Source organism: Mus caroli, chromosome 7, assembly GCF_900094665.2.
Source record: "Mus caroli chromosome 7, CAROLI_EIJ_v1.1, whole genome shotgun sequence".
In the NCBI taxonomy this organism is placed as follows: Eukaryota; Metazoa; Chordata; class Mammalia; order Rodentia; family Muridae; genus Mus; species Mus caroli.
Genome location: NC_034576.1, coordinates 118,465,716 through 118,484,828, shown reverse-complemented (window position 1 = coordinate 118,484,828; position 19,113 = coordinate 118,465,716). Strand labels below are relative to the sequence as shown.

At 48.7% G+C, this 19,113-nt stretch overlaps 1 protein-coding gene across 3 annotated transcripts in view; it reads left to right on the top strand.

Annotated features, from left to right (window-relative positions):
* Plekha7 (pleckstrin homology domain containing A7) overlaps positions 1 to 19,113 on the top strand; it is a 187,839-nt gene that overhangs the window by 61,801 nt on the left and 106,925 nt on the right. Inside the window, exon 1 of one of the 3 annotated variants that reach the window (XM_029479071.1) lies at positions 10,228 to 10,552. The exons of the other annotated variants lie outside the window; for them this stretch is intronic. Coding sequence (XP_029334931.1) covers positions 10,473 to 10,552 — 80 coding nt within the window. The 5' untranslated portion in view covers positions 10,228 to 10,472. Of the gene's footprint in view, positions 1 to 10,227; positions 10,553 to 19,113 lie in introns of those variants that run through there. 3 annotated transcript variants of the gene reach the window in all.

The window sequence follows — 19,113 nt, the reverse complement described above, 5'->3', positions numbered from 1 at the left end:
ATTCCTTTATTCATTCTCCTCTTCCCTCCCTCCCTCCCTCCCTCCCTCTGTCTTCTTCGGTGCTAGGGATCAAACTTAGGGCCTGTGTGTCCTAGGTAAGCACTCTACTAAACTAGATCCCTGGCCCCAGCTATCTTAAAGATGGTAATGATTTTATTTTTAAACATGTAATTCTGTCAGGCAGATTATTTGCTTTTGAGAGTGGCTGCAGATACAATGCCTCTGATAGCCAGCAGAGGGCGGGAGAGAGGAGAGTCTTCTGTCCAAAGCAGTGGCGGCCCCCATCACACCTCCATGTGCCTCCTGTGTGCCAGACACTCTGCTGAAGCCAAAGACACAGACTGCTCGTCCCCACAGAGGAAAGCAACGGAGGTTGATGAAGGAGACAGACCCACCCAGATGATTTTCCTGGTGGTCCTGCCCTCAGTTCTCCCTGCCCAGCCTGTGTTTGGCTGGGCACACTGGGGCCTGTCTGTAATCGCTCCCTTTCCAATTCACTTCCTCGGCCTTATCTGGGCGACAGCAGCTCTGGGTGCTAGTGTAGTGTAGCTGGTCTTTACTGCTCCCCACAGTCAAGTTACCTCCGTTCTCTTAGGGATGAAGACCTCCCTTTGTAGACTCCCTTTGCTTTGTGTGACCCGATCCCATGTGACTGTAAGACCTCAGTGACTGATTTCTTGTCCTGTCTTCTCAGAGAGTCAAGGGCTATTCAAGGGCGCACACTCCCACTTGCCAGAGGACTTTATCCGGCTTCCAGCTCACTTTACTCCCGGTGCCCTTCCTGGCGTGTTCATAGCATTTGCAGATGGCCCTGTCCTGGGGTGGGGCGTGCTGTGCCACAGGTGGGGAGACTGAGTCTGAGCCCCTGCTCATCCCCTGGCTATCAGCGGCTCAGCAGGGCTTTTCTAGTAAATTCATGGCTGCTTCTGACAGCTGCTGAGTTCCAGCCTCTCTCCAGTGTCGGGAGAAGAAAGCCCACACCCGGGGCTGGCAGAGTCCTCAGAACATGTTCTCCCTGGTCTCTGCACTCGGAGGATGTGTTTATTGTACTAGACGCGGCGTCTCCTGAAGTGCAGGCACATTAAAGATGGATATTGCTTTCATAGAAGCCACTGGGGAAAAGGGAGAGGAGAGGCAGAGTTTGGGCATCCGAAGGCATAATTGGATTTATCCAGTTAATTGTGGCAAGCGACAAGGAGCCAGGAAGTGCACTGGATGGGCTTGTGGGTATGGATTTGTCAGGCATGTGTTTTTAATTACTTTGTCTCTGTTGCCATTATTTTAATAGAGACCTAATTTTGAGAATAGGGTTCATTATTTAATTAAACTTCAGTAAGATTGGCAAATGAGCGGGTCTGTGGCTCAGTGCTGCCCTCTAGTGTATACTTAGTGGATTGTCAATCTTCCAAAAAAAATACTTGGCAATAAAATATATTTCACAACTGCACCATGCGTCAATAGATGCTTCTATAAAGTTGGCAATACTGGGGACAAACATGAGCATCTATCATCATCGTGTGCTCAAGGATTCACAGATGACAGGCAAAAATCATCTCTGTTCTTTGCTCCCTGGAGAATGCGCCTCATCACAAACACATGGGGCCAGCACATGGGATTGGGAGTAATTGCTGCCTTCGGGTTTGTTGGAGAGGATGGTCCCCGAGGAAGGGCCCTGGTGGTGTTTGTAAACAAGACGAGGCGTTTGGTTCTATCTTTGGCTTGCTAGGCTCAGGAAGGGTTTTGGCTGGAGACAGTATTGAGAACATGTCATAATTTTTATGTCTGCAAAGTTGTGCTTCTGGGCTGCTGTTTGCCTCACGTCTGCCAGCTTGTGTCTGCGCTCAGAAAGACTCTTGGGAAGAGCAGCAGACTCCAGAAGAGGATGGGCAGAGCCCGGATTTACCCAGGAAGGATTCACACTGAGTCTGTGCTTGCTCCCCTGCGTGGCTTTGACAGGTCTCACTGGAAGATGAAGTAGCTGGTGTGGAACCGGTGACCTTTTGTGAATGGCAACAACCACAGAGTCACCATGCACATACAGTGTCTTAGTGTTTACCTCTTCCCTCTAGATTACTGTCGCATTAATTGAGGAGAGGGAAGAAATAAGAACACAGGTGCTAAGTATAAACTGATTTGTTTTTTTTTTTTTTAAGATTTATTTATTTTATGTAAGTACATTGTAGCTGTCTTCAGACATGCCAGAAGAGGAAGTCAGATCTCATTCAGGATGGTTGTGAGCCACCATGTGGTTGCTGGGATTTGAACTCAGGACTTTCTGAAGAACAGTCGGTGCTCTTAACTGCTGAGCCATCTCTCCAGCCCTGATTTGTTGTTTTATTTTGAGACCTGGCTTTACTGTGTAGACCAGGCTGGCCTCCAGCTCTCAGATCTGACCGCCTCTGTTTCCCAAGTGCTGGGATTGAAGGTGCCAGCCTCCATACCCCGTACCAGACCTGTATTTTCTTCTCAAACATAGAGAGATCAAAGTATTGGAGCATTTTACTTGATAATTAGGGTATTCCCTCTTCTAATCTTGAATTACTCTCTGCATACGCATCTTTATTGATGAGGTGGTTCTGACAGCCTGACACCCAGGTCTGTGACAGCCGGGTGTGTGACACCCGGGTCTGTGACAGCTGAGCACTCTGTTATTTATTTCTCCATCCCGTTTCACAGTGGATTCTAAGCAGCTTGTGGGAAGGGACAAAATGACTTCACACAGACACACAGACACACAGACACACACACACAGACACACACACACACACACACACGAATACAGGAATGCACATCCAGTTAGGAGAGGAAGCCCCAGCAGACAGGGGAGGATGGAGCAGAACCTTTGGCTGGAGCACACACAGTTCCTGAAGGCCGAGTGAAAACATGGCTGCCTGATGTGTCCCACAGTCAAGCTGCCTCTCAGAAACGCGCACTTCACCACCTCTTCCCAACCTCTAGCACACTCTCTCTTCCTGAGAGCGCAGGAGGTGTCAAGATGACATTGTTTTATCATGCTGTGACCCTGTGGCAGCTGGGATTTGGAAGGGGCCACTGTTGGGAGCTTATTTTAGGAAACCTTTTATTGTCTTGACTTGTGGACCTTCCAAGTGGCTCCAGGGCCTCCCACTCTGGTGGGCTGCAGTGACAAGAGGACCAAAAAAGGGAGTGTTGAAGTGGGAGGGATGCTGGGTGATTGATAACCTTGTGCTCGGGCCAGGGTGCCTTCTGGAGATCATCAGGAAGCTTGCTGGTGCCTAGGCTCCTGGGAAGCTGCTCAGAGCGTGGAGCCGAGATGTAGATGGGCCTTAAAGGCCAGGCTGGGGGCTGCAGAGATGGTTCAGAGGTTAAGAGCATTGGATGCTCTTCTAGAGGTTCTGAGCTCAATTTCCAGCAACCAAATTGTGACTCACAACCATCTACAATGTAATCTGGTGCCCTCTTCTGGTCTGCAGGCATACATGCAGGCAGAACATTATATACATAATAAAGAAACAAACAAATAAATAAACATTAAAAAAAAATAGTCCAGGCATGTGCTGTGAGTCTCAGAGTCATTGCGAGCTTGTGACAGCGAACCAGATGTCCATAGCCAGGAGAGCTGTCTCCTCATCTTCCCACTGTTACCCAGCAACTGCTGCTGCCACTCACTGCCTTGTGACTTCTACTCCCACATCTGCTAGACTTGTCCAATCCATATGGATTTGAACTCTCCCCACCTCCCATCTTCTCAGGACGTAAAACTGGCCTCTGTTTCTCAGTCCAAAGCCTGGAAGCAGCCTTGGCTTTCCTTTGCTTTGTCCCTGTGAATGCCACCCATGAGCCTTGGTTCTAGCTTCAGGCTGTTGAACCAGCTCCCACCCTGACCCCCTACACTGCTGCGGGGGCCTCTTCACCTCTACTCCCTTTCCCCTATTTGTATGTTGTCATTGGAGCTGCCCTCACAGACCAACGTGGATTGGTTCATTGCCTCTTTCACTGGGTCTTGGTTTCGCTGTCTGCAAAATCAGGGCAGCAACAGGGCTCATACCAAAAAGCTTTTAGGGGGATTAAAGTCCTTCACATACACACACACACACACACACACACACACACACACTTGTTAGCACAGCACACAGCTAAGCACTGAATAAACACTGCAGCTTTACTCGCTGCTTCTGACTTCCAGGCCATCCTCTGTACAGAAGCTACAGAAACCTTTGCAAGAAACAAAATTGATCTTGTCTCTTGCAGCCCATCCCCTGGTTTGGAAGAGAGCTGAATTCCCTCAAAGTATTACACGGCCATAGGTACCCTCCATTAATGCGTCTGCCATTCTTATCTTTTAGGCCCTTCCCACAGGCCATCAGGTTCCCCACACTTGGTATCTTGTTTCCAGGGAGACCCTCGGCTTCTTCCCACCTGTCTTCATGCCTGGACTCATCTTCTTTAGAGCTCAGCTGGAGCTCCGCAGCTTAGGCCTTTGCTGCTGCCTCCCTGACCTCACCTGTCACAGCTTCACAGCCTTTACCTGCGCCCCTCTATTCTGTCATTATCCCCTGTGCTCGCTGTGCCTTCTGCAGAGAAGCCCTAATTGGCACTTACCAATGATCGAATAACAACAGCACTTCTTTCTTTCTCTGGATTTTATTTTATTATTTTATGTGTATGAGTGTTTTCCCTGGATATATGTCTGTATACCACATGCAGGCCTGGTGCCCGAGGAGGTGGTGAGCCTACATGTGGGTACTGGGAATTGAACTCAGGTCCTTTGCAAAAAACAAGTGCTCTTAACTGAGCCAGCTCTCCAGCCCCGGTGACACTGTCACTTCTCGTTTCCTGTGTTGCATATACTTCCCTGGTTCTGTTAGCCAAGCCTTATAACCCCACAGTGGGGGTATGTGTTTAAGCCCTGTTTTAGAGTTGAAGACATGAGACTCCAAGAAGGACAAACAACTGATACCAGGCCACCCAGCTGTGAAGAGAATGAGTGTAGACTTTGCTCAGGTCCAAGTCTGTGGGCTTTTTAGATACCAACTATAGTCAAGTGAGAGAGTTCTTTCCTGGCTACGGGTGCTGGCCAAGACTGCCAGTGTTAGGGGCATACTAGCTCCATTTGAAAGCCAGTAGTCTTCCATACCTGTGTTTTTTTTTTGGGGGGGGGGCATCCATCATGCTGTAGTCTTGTATGGGGTGAGAGTTCATAAGAGGTACTCATTAGATTCTGTTTAGCTTTGATTATGAATTGGTCCCAGACTACCTGAGTGATCACTGGTGTTCTATGTGTTATACTAAACTTTTTTAAGCTTAGAAAGTCTCATAGTTGGGCTCTAAACTGCAAGTAGCCAAATCACTGGAGAGCTAGCCTACGTGCCTGCTGAGGCTACAGCCTATACAAGGTCCTGGATTTGACCCTCTGCACCACCATACTCATGTACAAAGAAGCAACTTAACAACATATGAACAGAACAAGTGTTGGGCTCTGGACAGACTCTAGACCTTTTGTTTTATTTTATCTGGGGGTGGTGGGTGGTAAGTCCCCGGACCTACATTTTAACCCAGTTATTCCCGCAAAGTAGAAGGTGATGCTTTGTAGCGGCAGTGTGTGCTCTAGCTAACTAGATGTCTTGTGTCTTTTTATCTTCAGCTTAAAATATTTATGTATATATTTATCTCCACTGTGTGTATGTCCTGTGAGTACAGGTGCCTACAGAGTCTAGAAGACAGTTTCAGATCCCCTGGAGCTAGAGTTACAGGCGGTTTTGAACCCACTAACATGGGTCCTGGGAACCAAACTTGAATCTTCTGCAAGAAAGAGCAGTTAAGTGCTCTTGAGCACTGAAACATCTCTCCAGCCCCCTTAATTATTAATTTTTGTCAGAACTCTTCATCTGTGAGGCGTTTGATCTCTGACCATGGGACGGGAAGCCCTTTCCCGTCAGGACCCACACCACATGCATAACTGCTTCCTTGGTTACTGTGTCCAGTGGATCTCCTCACCTGCCCTGGAGTTGGCTTTCTGACCCGACTGAAGCTACATTCAAAATTCAGTGTTGGCTTGTGTTTTGACAGGCTCTCTTTGTATTACAGCCCAGGCTGGTCCAGAGCAGCTCCTGATCGCCCTGCCTCTCCTCCCAGAGTGCCCGGATCAAAGGCTTCAGCCAGCACGGCCTGATGGCGAGGTTTGTTTTTGTTAACTTCCTTCCCAGAAACAGTTCTGAGCTAATCAGAGCCCTGAGCCTTAATGGCTGTGCCTTCCTCCGCTCCGCTCTCTCTCTAAACAAAGGCTTCGTGTTTTAATAGGCACAATAACAGTAAAATTAGCTTGATTAGGCTCCAGGTGGATTTAAAGTGTATCCTAATGGCATCTCTGCCTGGCTTGGAAGCCATGCATTTTGTTTTGTGCACAGGATGTGAGTGTCACAGTGACTCGGGGCATGAAAGGACGATTGAATTAAAGTGGCCATCTGTAGATCCCGCCTCATGGTTTCTAACTTACTACAATCTGAGAAACTGGACCTGCAGCGTGGAGCCAGGTCCACCTGCCTTCTGTCCTTGATATGTTAAGTTATACCACAGTGTTAGCACAGCCCCTTCCACTTCTGCTTACCCCTCTGGGAACCTTCTGGGAGCTTGGAGAGCTCAGACCGGGAGGTAGGGCCTGTGAGATGGCTCAGCAGGCCAAGATACCTGCTGCCACCACCCACAGCTGGAATTCAATCCCTAGGATCCACAGGGCAGCAGGAGAGAACCGGCTCCTGCAGGTTTCCTTTAGCTTCTTCATGCACACCATGCCACGCATGCCCTTCTCTCAGATAAATGTGATTAAAATATATATATATATATATATATATATATATATATATATATATATATATAAAACTTGGACACCTTTCACTGAAAACCACAGCTAGCGGCTCCCTACTTTACCGGAAAGTGGATATGTCTGATTTCATTACGTAGCAAAGCCCCATGCCGGGTGCTAGCTACTCTGCCCAAGTGCTTTTGCATCTCCCCCTAAAAGGGAACCCTGACCACTAGTAGGCTTCCTAGTAAGAGGAAGCAGAGGCGCAGAGCACCCGCCTACTCATCAACTGAGCCTAGTTTAATGTGTGACTTGCTAATTCGTCTTTATCTGTGTGCTTGGTGGCCCACGAAGGCCTTAAAAAAGTGAGATTTTTGTTTTCTCCTTTGCATCAAGGCATAGGCTATAATTCCCTGAGCTCACTAAGAACCCAGAATATCAAACCTGGTATTTGAATAATATAATAATTAGCATATAATGGTAACATTTGGAAGCAGGGGACAGAACCTCTGGTCATGGCTGCTTCATTTTGGAACCTTTGCTAAGTTTCTGGGCATTGTTATAAGCACAGCCCAGGAGATAAATATAAAAATAATTTTCTTGCCAGTTTTTTCTGTGTGGTATCCTAGCGACGATGGAGTGTCTGTCCTTGGGTATAGGGGCACCAGCTGGGACAGTGTCAGCGTTCACCAAAAGGAGGAATGTGAAGGGCACAGGCAAAATGGCCTTATAAAAGTCAATGCAGGGGCTGGAAAAAAATCACTCAGTGGTTAAGAGCACTTGCTGGGTCTCACTCTGTAACCCAGGCTGATCTTGAACTCATAGTGATCCTCCTGCCTCAGCCTCCCAAGCATTACAGGAACACACTAGATTTTGAACAGTTTCCTAAACTCAGTTATTTTTAGCAGCATTTTAAGATCTGATCATCAAAGTCATATATACTTATTGTCAGACAAGTTAGCTAAACCAGAAAATCTCAAGGAAGGAGATAAAAACCCAGCAGAGTCCTGCGATTGTTCATATTGGCAGGTAGTGCATTGTCTGCCTTACTGAACTGTACACTGATTAGCGTCCAGAGTCCTTGTAAGGTTAAAAAAAGTCATAAAACCAGACAGACCCCATACCACCTTGGGCAGGAATTCGTGTGTAATGAAGTCTAAGTACTTGTGAGGCAGAAGAATACCTGACAAATCTCTACACGAAGGCCGGAGGCAAAGTGATTTCTCCTTTAAGACAAAGATCCAATTGCCAGTGTGTTTGGGTGAAGGACTGAATTGTTTGCCTGGGAAGTTTGCTCCATTCGACGTTAATATTAGGACCTGATAGCTCTAGTATGGGCTAATAGAGTTCCTTGTGCCATCGCAGGACATGTCTGCAGCAGGACATGGGTAAGGTCAGCTCTGAACAAAAAGGAACACCAGGCAGCTCCATGGGAAGTGCTTTCCACTCACCCCACCCACACAATGCACACAGTCAGGATCGCTGGTCTTAGAACCTTTTGCTTACTCTACAGTAAATATTATATATGTATATCTTTTTTTTTTTTTTTTTTTAAAGACAAGGTCTCACTACATAGACCAGGCTGACCCTGAACTCACAGAGTTCTGCCTGCCTCTGCCTCCTGAGTTCTAGGGTTAAAGGTGTGTTCTACTACACCCGGCTCCAAGTCTATCGTTTAAAGCTTGGACATGTTTCACTGTAAGGATGTTTGTTCCATAGTGTATTAGCCAGCCTCTTGTGTGTTTAGGTCATTATAATTATGTGTTGTTGCACAAATGGTGACACCAGTGAGCCCTGGGTGGATCTCTATGTCCACCCAGAAGTGTGTTTTGTTGATAAACACTTATTTAACTGGCTCCCAGGAGCTGAGTGTTTTAGAAGGCTTTTATCTCATACTGACAAATTATCCCCAGGAACATTTTACACTTCCTACAATGGGTCTATTTCTCTGATTAAACTGGAAATTATTCAAAAGAATCTTCCACAGCTTTCCTGCCCTTTATTGCCTGGCCAATTCACTCTCCACCTTATATATACAGGTAGCATCTCTCACTGAACTGGGAGGTTACGCTAGCTAGCCAGCTTGCCTCTAGAACCTCTTCACCTCTCTAGCCCTGGGATTGTATGCAGACCACAACACCCACCCAGCATTACTTAGGTGCTGGGGATTGGAACTTAGTTCCCACTGAGCTGGCCCTTCAGTATGATTTGTGATTTGGAAAATAATCGATTGCTGTCTTGTATCAAAGAGGCTACCGATTGAGAATGGCGTTTGTATATTTTTCCAAAGGAGCTGAGTTAAACAAATCTTTGGAGAGGTATTGTCCTCACCCCTCCCTACCCCGTAGATAGAACACAGAGACCAGAGACCATAGGCATATCTACGGGCCTCGCAGAATGATGGCGGTGACACTGGATCCATGAGTGACGGTCCCAACTCTGCATTTGCTCATTGAGGTGAGACAGCCGTGAGTCAGGCCGACAGGAGAGAGCATTTGAGGGCCTCTGGACACATGGGTAAACTGTTTTGCTGGGCCCGTGGGCTGCCCCACACCCCTTCTGGACAAAAGCTGATTCTCAGGCATGGAGGCCCTCTTCTGCCCAGTCATCTCCACCTGTTGATGGGAACTTAAGTAAACCCTAGTTACCAGGGTACACCCACAGCAAGCCTCTGCAGCTGTGTGGCTTCCTCAGGGAAGACGTTCTTGTTTACTGAGTCAGTTTGGGGTCCCTGGCATAGCTGCATCTGTACTTCTGCGACCACTATAATAGTTTGTTCTGTGTTTAAGCGCTCATCCTGAGTAGACTCCTGGCTGGGGCTGTGAGTGCAGGCACTTTATCCTCTATGTGTAGCTGCAGGCACATTCTGAGCCTTATTTTTATTTGAATATTTAGATGCTAATGAATGAATTAGAAGTGTGTGTGGGTTGTTGGGCGGTTCTGTTTCCAACTGCTTGCAGGAGCAGAAGTAAAGTCCCTTTTTACCAAGGACACTGAAAGAAGAAAAACACAGTTGGTGCTGCCAAAGCCAGAGGGGTATGGTCAGTTTTGCTGGGGCCTGTCATACTCTTAGGGTATGGGGGGTCAGCAGCCATATCTAACCAAGCATTCTTTCCTGATTTAACAGAATCAGCTGGGCAGTTCCCTAGGGATTGTTAAAGCGGAGATTCCAGAAACATTGGGTGGAAGAGAATTCAAGGTCAGGGCTCTCAAGGTTTTTGGCGGTGCATGGATATCACACCTCATCACCTACAGCCTGGTCTTCACTGTTGATGGGTGCTCCCTGCAAGGGCTTGGCAGAGCTCTTTATTGGTGGCTGGCTGAGCGCCAGAGCGCCGCAGTGGTGAGGCCGCAGGTCCTGCCCTCCCCGCGCGCTTGCCTCCCTCCCCTCCTCCATCTCAGCCTCCTCCAGTTTGCAGCATCCTCTGCGAGGAAAGGAATGTGCCAGTCCGGGACGCGCCGTCCTGGCCGCGCGGCAGCACCTAGGGCGCCCTCTGGACTGCCAGGGGCCAGCGTCTGGCGCTGCGCGGCGCGCTTGGGTCGGCGCTGATGTCAAGTGGGTGTGGGCTCTTCGCAAAGGCCCCGGCGAGGACGAGAAGGGCGCACGATGTTCCGCGGTCGCGTGGAGGCCCGGGCACGTTCCGTGGCCCAAAGCTGTTGACCGGTGGCCCACTGGGGCCGGAGCGGGCGCATGGAACCTTGGCGCTGCCCGCCCCGGGATGCGCGCCCCGCCGCCCTGGGGTTCTGGGGAGAGCCGCTGGCAGTCTGCAGGTGTGTGCACGCACGAACTTTGTCGGGCAGGACTCTGATCGTGGGCTGCGGTCTGGTGCTTTGTGTCTGGGTGCGGCGGATTGGGAGAGGATTCAGCCGGCCACTGGTTAATCTCCCCTTGGGAAGGACGCGCCGGTAGCTGCCCAGTAGGGTTAAGAATCGCGTCTCCAAGTCCTGCCTGTGTTCATGGTAACAGGATTCTCTCTCTGCAGACAGCATGGCTTTCCAAAATCGCCAGTGGTGCGTGGGAACTGAGAGGCCCCAGAGGCGTGGGAGCTGCGGGTCGGAGGCTGGTTCCAAAGGAGGCGGGAGGTGGCCAGCGGTTCTGCACCGGGTCGGCCAATCCCACCCCCACCCCACCCCCACCTCGGACCCTTTCCTTGCACACTTTCAGAGAGCTGAAAGCCCGAAGCTGGCTATGGAAAGGTCAGGGGTCAGCCCTTCTTGAATGACATCTCAGGTGTCCTGGAGGAAGGCAGGGCTTTGTTCCAGGCTCCCTTTGCGCCCAAAACTCTGAAACCTGGGGGGTCTAGGGCTGGGGCTCCAGTGCTGTCACTAGTCTTTCTTAGCAACAGCAGCTCTTGGTGGCAGGTTAATTATTAATATTGTATCGGCTGGTGACAGAGACTCGAAATGAGATTGGTGGCTCTCAGGTTCTCTCTCTCTCTCTTTGTCACTCTCTCTCTCTGTCTCTCTGCCTCTCTCTCTCTCTCTCTCTCTCTCTCTCTCTCTCTCTCTCTCTCTCAGCTTGCCACTTCAGTCCATCATACTGCAGTGTATTTCCAGGGAGAATGTGGGCATTCTCCCAGGGAACTGGGACTCAGGAGGGACCCCCTTTCCCTGTCTGTGAGACAGCCAGACTCTCTGGGGAAGACAGCAAGACAATGTCCTTTCCTTTTTTATCTTTTTAACAGTATGTACCTGTTTTCTTTGCCTTTGGAAACCAACTGCACTCTAACACCAGACTGAGCTCTTTCAGTCTGGAGTTTGAGCTGCAAATGCTACCTGCAATTCTACATTCTACAAGTACCTCTGATGTCGCTTTGAGAACCCGGGTCTGTAGAAATTCTGGCAGGAACCTGACAGGTGATACCCAGCCTGTGTCTCCTGCAGAGTGGAAGACAGGCCTAGGTGTGGAACTATGGGGGCAGAGTGGAGTGAAGCCCACCCCCTAGGAGGTTTCCGTTTCCTTTCTTGTCTTGACAGAGCATGGCGTCTATCACCAAGCACTAGGTGTGCTGTATGTACAGCTGGGGTATCTATACCTGGGCCCCAAGAAACAGAACAGGAGGGGGAGATTCCAGACTGCTGAGGGCATGGATGAGAACAGGCTTTGGGGATACATGGAAGCAAGCCTGAGGAGAGTTGACACCTTTACCCTTCTTCCTAGCAGTATTCAGACTTGAGGCTCGGCAATCTGTTTGCCCAGCCTAGGACCGAGTGCTCAGTCTGGTAATTGAAGGGCCCTCTGATGGGTGTAGAAGTGTGTTAAGAAGGGGCCTTACAGAAGGCGAGGGAGCAGAGAGAAAGGAAGCTGATGCTAACTCTGCCCGTGGCTGTCTGTTAGGTGACAGAGGCCCTAAAACAGGCCTGGTGTCCTCTATGTCCTAGCTTTCTGAAAACTTCTGCGGGCACTTGGCTCCATAGGTTCCTCTTCCTCTCCACTCCTGCTCTGTGGGCTGGCCACTCCAATGGCTGCATTCCCCTAAGGAAGTAGTTGGCAGAACAGTACCATGGGTTTCTTCAGCAGGGCCTGCTGATCTGTACGCTCTGGGTGCCACTCCCAGCACCTAGCTGCGTTGTCTTCTCCAGTGGTGGCCCAAGCTATCGGTGCTGTGTGGAGGGCTTGGAGACAGCTCTGATTGTGAGCCAGTTTTTCTCTGCTGTAGGAAGATAGCCCAAAGCTGACATCTAATAATGTCTGCTCATCTTTTGGCTTGCTGTCATGTCCCAGTATTCATTGACAGTGGCCCTATCCCTGCCTGGTAAAGCCACCCAAGGGTATTCCATAAAGAGCAAGTGACTGATTGTGCCTCTTAAGCACTGTGAGTTGAATAGGAAGGGATTGGAGGATTTCAGGGGAAAACAACGCAGTTTTCACGGAGCCTTTGGAATTATGGGATGGGTTATGGGGTCATAGGGTGGGGTGTGGCTGTTTGGAATTGTGTCATGTCCTGTGTCCCATCTCGTGGTCACGCAGTCACGGTGTATCTTGTCTACTCTGAGGCCTCTGCTAGGCACTGACTCCAGGGAGCCTTGTCTCAGGGCAAGAGAGGAATTCTCTGAGGGTTTGTCTGAATCAGGAGGTGAGGAGGAGACGGACAAGACTCAGCAGCCTTGTTTGCAAAACCACAAAGATCCTCCTGGGGGGTTGGGCTGTCTCTTGTGAGGGTCAAAAGGGACAACTCTTGTAGGCCAGCATGCTGTGGGAATGCAGAAACCGAGGGAGAGAGCATGAGGGGTTGGTTGAGGCAGGGTGTGTGTGTGTGTGAGTGTGTGTGTGTGTGTGAGAGAGAGAGAGAGAGAGAGAGAGAGAGAGAGAGAGAGAGNGAGAGAGAGAGAGAGAGAGAGAGAGAGAGAGAGAGAGAGAGAGAGATTTTCTCTGTGGACTTGGCTTTGAACTCAGTCTCTGCTTTCTGTCCCTGAGGCAGAGTCAGTTTCTTCACTTGTGAAACAGGGATAAGGAAACCTCACCCTAGCCCCATACTTGGGAGGATTAGAGGAGGTGTTTGGAAAGGATTTAGCCCAGTGCTGACTAATTGGCAGATAGAAGATCTTTGGGATGTGGGCTGGGGGAGCTGCTTTTCTCACGAGGAAATAAGTATGTTAGAAACCATGTCTGGGCTCCTGGGGATCAGATGGGACAGCTCTCCTGGAGGGGTTTAATCACGCTTGAACATCACACTTGGCTTCACATCAGCCTCCAGTACTGAAAGAGGTCTTTGGAGCCTTAGATGCTGGGGCCACTGAAAGGTGTCCTAACAGGATCCTGCGTGGGGGCGTGGCATGGCATTCTGGTCGAACAGGCTGTGTGCCAGGGGCTGTTGGACACCGTTCTTGTGTGTGTCAATGAATTCTAGACAATTTTAGAGGCAGATACTTTCGTTTACATTTTATTGATGAGGCAGTTGAGCTGTTAGGAATTATTTTGATTTTGTTTGCCTCTTGGAAACCACCATTTGAGAGCCTCTAATTTCAAGTTTCCTCAAATATGTTTCTGTACCCTTCTTCATTGGCCTGTTCTGCTGTTGTAGGGGAAATAAGGTATAAGTTGTAGGATGTTCTTTTTGTTTGTTTGTTTTTTCGAGACTGGGTTTCTCTGTGTAGCCCTGGATGTCTTGGAACTCTGTAGCCCAGGCTGGCCTCAAACTCAGAAATCCGCCTGCCTCTGCTTCCCAAGTGCTGGGATTAAAGGCGTCCACGACCACGCCTGGCTTGGCTGTAGGATGTTCTTACTAGTCCCTTGTTCAGATCCACCATGGGGCTCAGTGCTCACAAAGGTTGGTCCCAGCTCTCTGACTCCTTAGGTGAGATCTTCTGTCTCATTGCCCTTGCTTCCCACAACCCAGTGTGCACTGAGGTCTGAAGTTCCCCAAATGTTAGAGAGGAAAAAACAATGTCAGCAAGAAGAAAGGAACAGAACACCGGGGGAAGACGACGGCTTGTGGCTGGGAGTGGTTTCAACCTGGAGTTGCTCACTAACATTGAGTTATGCTCATAGCCTCCAATTCATTTTTGTTAGTTTGGAAGTATGCTCCTAAGAAAAGGCTGCCGCCTTGTGGGCTATTCTCTCTTAACGATACGAGCAACATTATAAAGGTGTGACTCGAAGCCATGCATTCTGAGTTGGAAGGAAAAGTAACAGCAACTGGTGGGCCTCCCTCCAGGCACGGGGAGTTAGGAGCTAGAAGGATGGAGATTCCACAGCCTGCTGTTGGGTCCTCATCTCACAGCAGCCAGATGATGTCATCAGATCAGGTGCCGGTCCTTCACCTTACAGCAGGGTGCAGTGACTTGCCTGACGCCAGGTGTCCAGATCTGTGCTGGTGACACATGGACAGTGTCAGGTCTGGCCTGGCTCAGAAGCAGGCAGTCTTGTTTAATTTTTTTTTCCAATTATATGTTGTAAAACTTAAATATTACAAAAAGAGATAAAGAGGGAGAACTGTGGATACGCATGGAGAAAAGCACTTTGCATTTCGGTGGAGTGTTTTAAACTGTTTTTTCTCTTGAGGAAGATGGGAGCATTTGTTTTTGTTGGGGGAGACTGGGTTTTTATCCGTCTCTGGGCAGCTATAGTTTTGTAAGCCTTTCTTCCTTACGAAGTCAGCTCACCCTTGACTCAGCACTGTGGGCAGAGAGGAAGGTGAGCAAGAGATTCAGAGCTGAGGCTGTGTGCGCTCTGCCAGTGACTGCAGACACACAGTGTGCATTGGCAGGTTTTATGTGTCAACTTGACACAAGCTAGAGAGGAAGGAGCCTCAGTTGAGGAAATGCCTCCATGAGATCCAGCTGTAAGGCGGTTTCTCAATTAGTGATCAATGGGGAGGGCCCAGCCCATTGTGGGTAGGGTCACCCTTGGGCTAGTGGCCATAAGAAAGCAGGCTGAGCAAGCCACGGGGAGCAGTCCAGTAAACAGCATCCCTCCATGGCCTGTGCATCAGCTCCTGCCTCCAGGCTCCAGCCCTGCTTGAATTCCTGTCCCGAGTCCCTCAAACGAAGCCCAATAAACCCGTTCTTCCCCAGCTTGCTTTTTTGATTATGGTATTTTGTTGCACCAATAGAAACCCACACTAAGGCACAGTGACAGCCATTATCCACTGCTCACCTCTGCTTCAGGTGCTGCATGGATGGCCCACATGCTGTCCCTAGTCGGCCTTGAGAACTGGCCACTGTCCGTTTTATAATTGTAGGAACCCAGAGATTTAATGCCTTGCCTAAGGTGATAAAGTCTAAGGTGATAAACCCAAGCTGACATTCAAGTCGAGATTGTCTCATTACACACTCAACTAGATACCTTCCCCAGCGACTCCAACTGTAGCAAAGCCCAGAGCTCTCAAATCGCATGCATGGTCTTTGAGACTGAAGGAGCTGGCATTCATCCTTCCATATTTTTCCTCTTTGGTGTTAATTCTAGTTGCTTACACGTCTGTGGGGTCTTCATATAACCTGCTCAACTGCACATAGAAAATATTTGGAAAGTATCATTTATCCAAAACATGTGTAGACACCTCCCCCTATACTTGTTATCCCCTGAAAAGTACAGTATAGCAAGTTTACACATCGTTTCCATTGCAGAGCTATTTAAAGCAATCTATAGGTAGATTAAAGCATATGGGAGGAATGGGGAGGGGCTGATATTGTGCCGTTTCATGTAGGTGGCTGCCTCAGGAGGTCCTGGGGCCAATCCCCTGAGACACTGAGGGGCAACTAAACTATGTCGGGTGACATTCGGGCCTTTTTTTCTTGGTTTTCAAGACAGGGTTTCCCTGTGTAGCTCTGGCTGTCTGGAACCCGCTCTGTAAACCAGGCTGGCTTCAAACTTAATTCCATCTGGAATTAAAGACGTAAGCCACCATACTCCACTGACATTTGTCTTTTTAAAGACATTCTCAGCTTGGCTTATTCTGCTTGTTTGGGTCACTCAATAATATCAGACTCTTAGAACTGGAAGGGATGGACAAGTCTAGACTATTAGCGGGGAAACTGAGTTTCAGAACTGACCAAGCATACAGAACCATCTCTAGTTGATCCAGGACCAGAATTTAGGCTCCCCCTCCTATCCGTGACCCAGGGGTGTCTGTCATACGGGGCACATACTTTTATTTTAGGGGTATTTTTCATATGGGTTTGAAGAACAACACAGCTAAAACGTTAAACTCCTCATTTGTCATTTATCATCGCTTTGGATGTGGTTAGAGTCTATACTGTCTATTTAGAGAAAAAAGTAGAAGTACGGGTTGGACAGGGCCTTGGCTGAGATTTCAGAGGCGGTGTGTGGGTGAGCTGTGTGTGGTAAGTGCTCTCCCAGTGAGGGACTTGCCCAGCTGCCTTTAGCATTTCAGGGACTGGAAGAAGGAAGTGGCTCTGGTGAACATATTCTGCTTCCTGGGTGTCTTACCCATGAGTCATTGAGTGAGAGTGGGCTCATGGTGTGTGTTCAGAAAGCCCAAGGTCAGAGAGCGAGGGGAAATGGAGTTGGGGTTCAGGTCTCAGCTTGCTCTCGTTTCCCACAGGTTGCATGCTGAGGAGCCCACCATCCTCTAGGCTCTGAAGTCTGTTAGGACCTGACTGCTCCAGTACCCGCTCAGGTGGCAACGGAGGAGGCTGCGTTGCTAGGCTGCCATCATAGCCTGTTAGTTTAAAGCTTCCTTTTGATAGACTTTCAAAGGCTGGAATTTATCAAATCTGACTCATGCAGTTAAGTGATAGAGAGCACTTATCCTGCTGCCATGTGGCTGGCGTTCACATTGTGTGGTGACGCCACAAGGCTCCAGGAAGACGTGGTCTGTGCCTGTCAGTTTCTTTAAAGGGCAGTTGTCACATGCGTTTTGAGACCCAGTCATATGCCTGCATTTTCAGCATTCAGAGAATCAACCAGAGCCTTTGCACTTAGAGCAGCTGGGGGAGGAAGAAGAGGAGGAAGAGGAAGAGGAAGAGTGAGCTGCCGCCTCCTTAGCTGAAGAGACTCAGAGCTGTAGACTGTAGAGGGGAAAGAACCATCAGGGTCTGCTTTGGGGGTGCAGGCCAGAACAATGGGTCTAAGGTTTGTCCCCTTGCTAGCCCTGCCAAGAAAGTACTGCCACTTCCGGGTGTAGTGGCACTGACCAGAGTGTGCCTTGTCCTTGTTGGTGTGGTGGCACTGACCTTATTACAATGATTAGCTCACATCACCACCACAGAGTGAATGGTTTCACTGTGACGTTTCCATAGTGCCTGCCACCTTGCTCTCATTGTCTTAACCATGAAGCATTGCTGTCCGTGTGCTACACATAGGTGCTGTGACAGCTGGACCAAGACGCCCAGGATCTAGTCCCAGAACCCATGGGCGTGCTGACTGTCTAGGTAATGCGGAAGGGAAGGACTTTGGATTACCTGGTGCCCAGAGAGCCAGAGCCTCAGGAGAGGAGGTGTGTCAGGTGGTGGAGGGATGTGGGCTCTGACTCTGGGAACATGGGCAGCCTCTGCGGAGTGACAGAGGTCAGGGATGATTTTTGCCCTCACCCTTCTGGTCAATGGAGCAGACTTCATATTTGTGATCTCTGGAGCTTTACACGCACGAGTGTGGGTATGCGGGGTATGTCTGTGTGGATGAGATTTAGTTACTCTTCTACTGGTGGGCCTTTGCCTATACTCTATGTATTTATTAATCCATAGAGGAAGTCAGACTTGTTTATGAGAAAGGTAAGGAGTGCAGTAAACTGTCTTTTTGTAAGAATAAAAAATTAAATTTAGTAAAATTTAAACCTTTTAAAATTTAATCTATTATCGATACTATTATTTTGAGATAGAGTCTTAGTATTTGGCCCAGGTTGGCCTCAACTTCTAGCCCAGTGGTTCTCAACCTGTGGGTGGAGAGCCCTTTGGGTAGGTTGTTGAACAACCCTTTCATAAGGGTAGCACATCAGATATCCTGCACTATTGTTCATAACAGTAGCAAGATTACAGTTATGAAGTAGCGGTGAAATAATTTTATGGTTGTGGGTGACCACACATGAGGAACTGTGTTAAAGGGTCACAGCATTAGGAAGGTGAGAAACACTGCTCTAGCCTCTACCTCCCAAGCACTGGAATTACATGCTTAGCATATTATCTATTAAAATGCTTGCTAATTAATTAATTTGTTGTGTGTTGATGTACGCATGTGCAACAGTGACCTTGTGTAGGCCAGAAGACAACCTGTTTATTTCCTCCGATCCTGTAGGTCTCAGGGATGGAATTCAGGTTGTCAGGCTTAGTGTCCTGTGCGCTAGTCGCCTCTCCAGCGGCCCTTTATTATTTGGTTTTTAAACTTTGCCTTTCTTTTAGGTCCTTTAGTGTGAATGTATAGACATCTACCTTATTTAGTTTAACTTCTGTAGTCTTATTTACCAGTTCTCCTATTGTTTCCTTTTTGTTGTTGTTGTTTTGTTTTTGTTTCTCTGTGTAGCCCAGGCTGGCCTGGAACTCAGCCTGTAGCCCAGGCTGGCCTGGAACTCACAGAGATCCACCTGTCTCTGTGTCCTGAGTGCTGGATTGCACCACCACCACCACCACTGGCTCCATTTTTCTTTTCTTTTCTTTTTTAAAAGATTTTTTAATTAATATTATTATTATTATTTTATGTATGTAAGTACACTGTAACTGTACAGATGGTTGTGAGCCTTCATGTGGTTGTTGGGGATTGAATTTTTAGGACCTCTGCTCACTCTGGTCAACCCCCCTTGCTCTGATTGTCCCACTCACTCCGGTCAACTCTGTTCGCTCAGCCCCTGCTTGCTCTGGCCCAAAGATTTATTTATTATACATAAGTACATTGTAGCTGACTTCAGACACCAGAAGAGGGCATCAGATCTCATTAC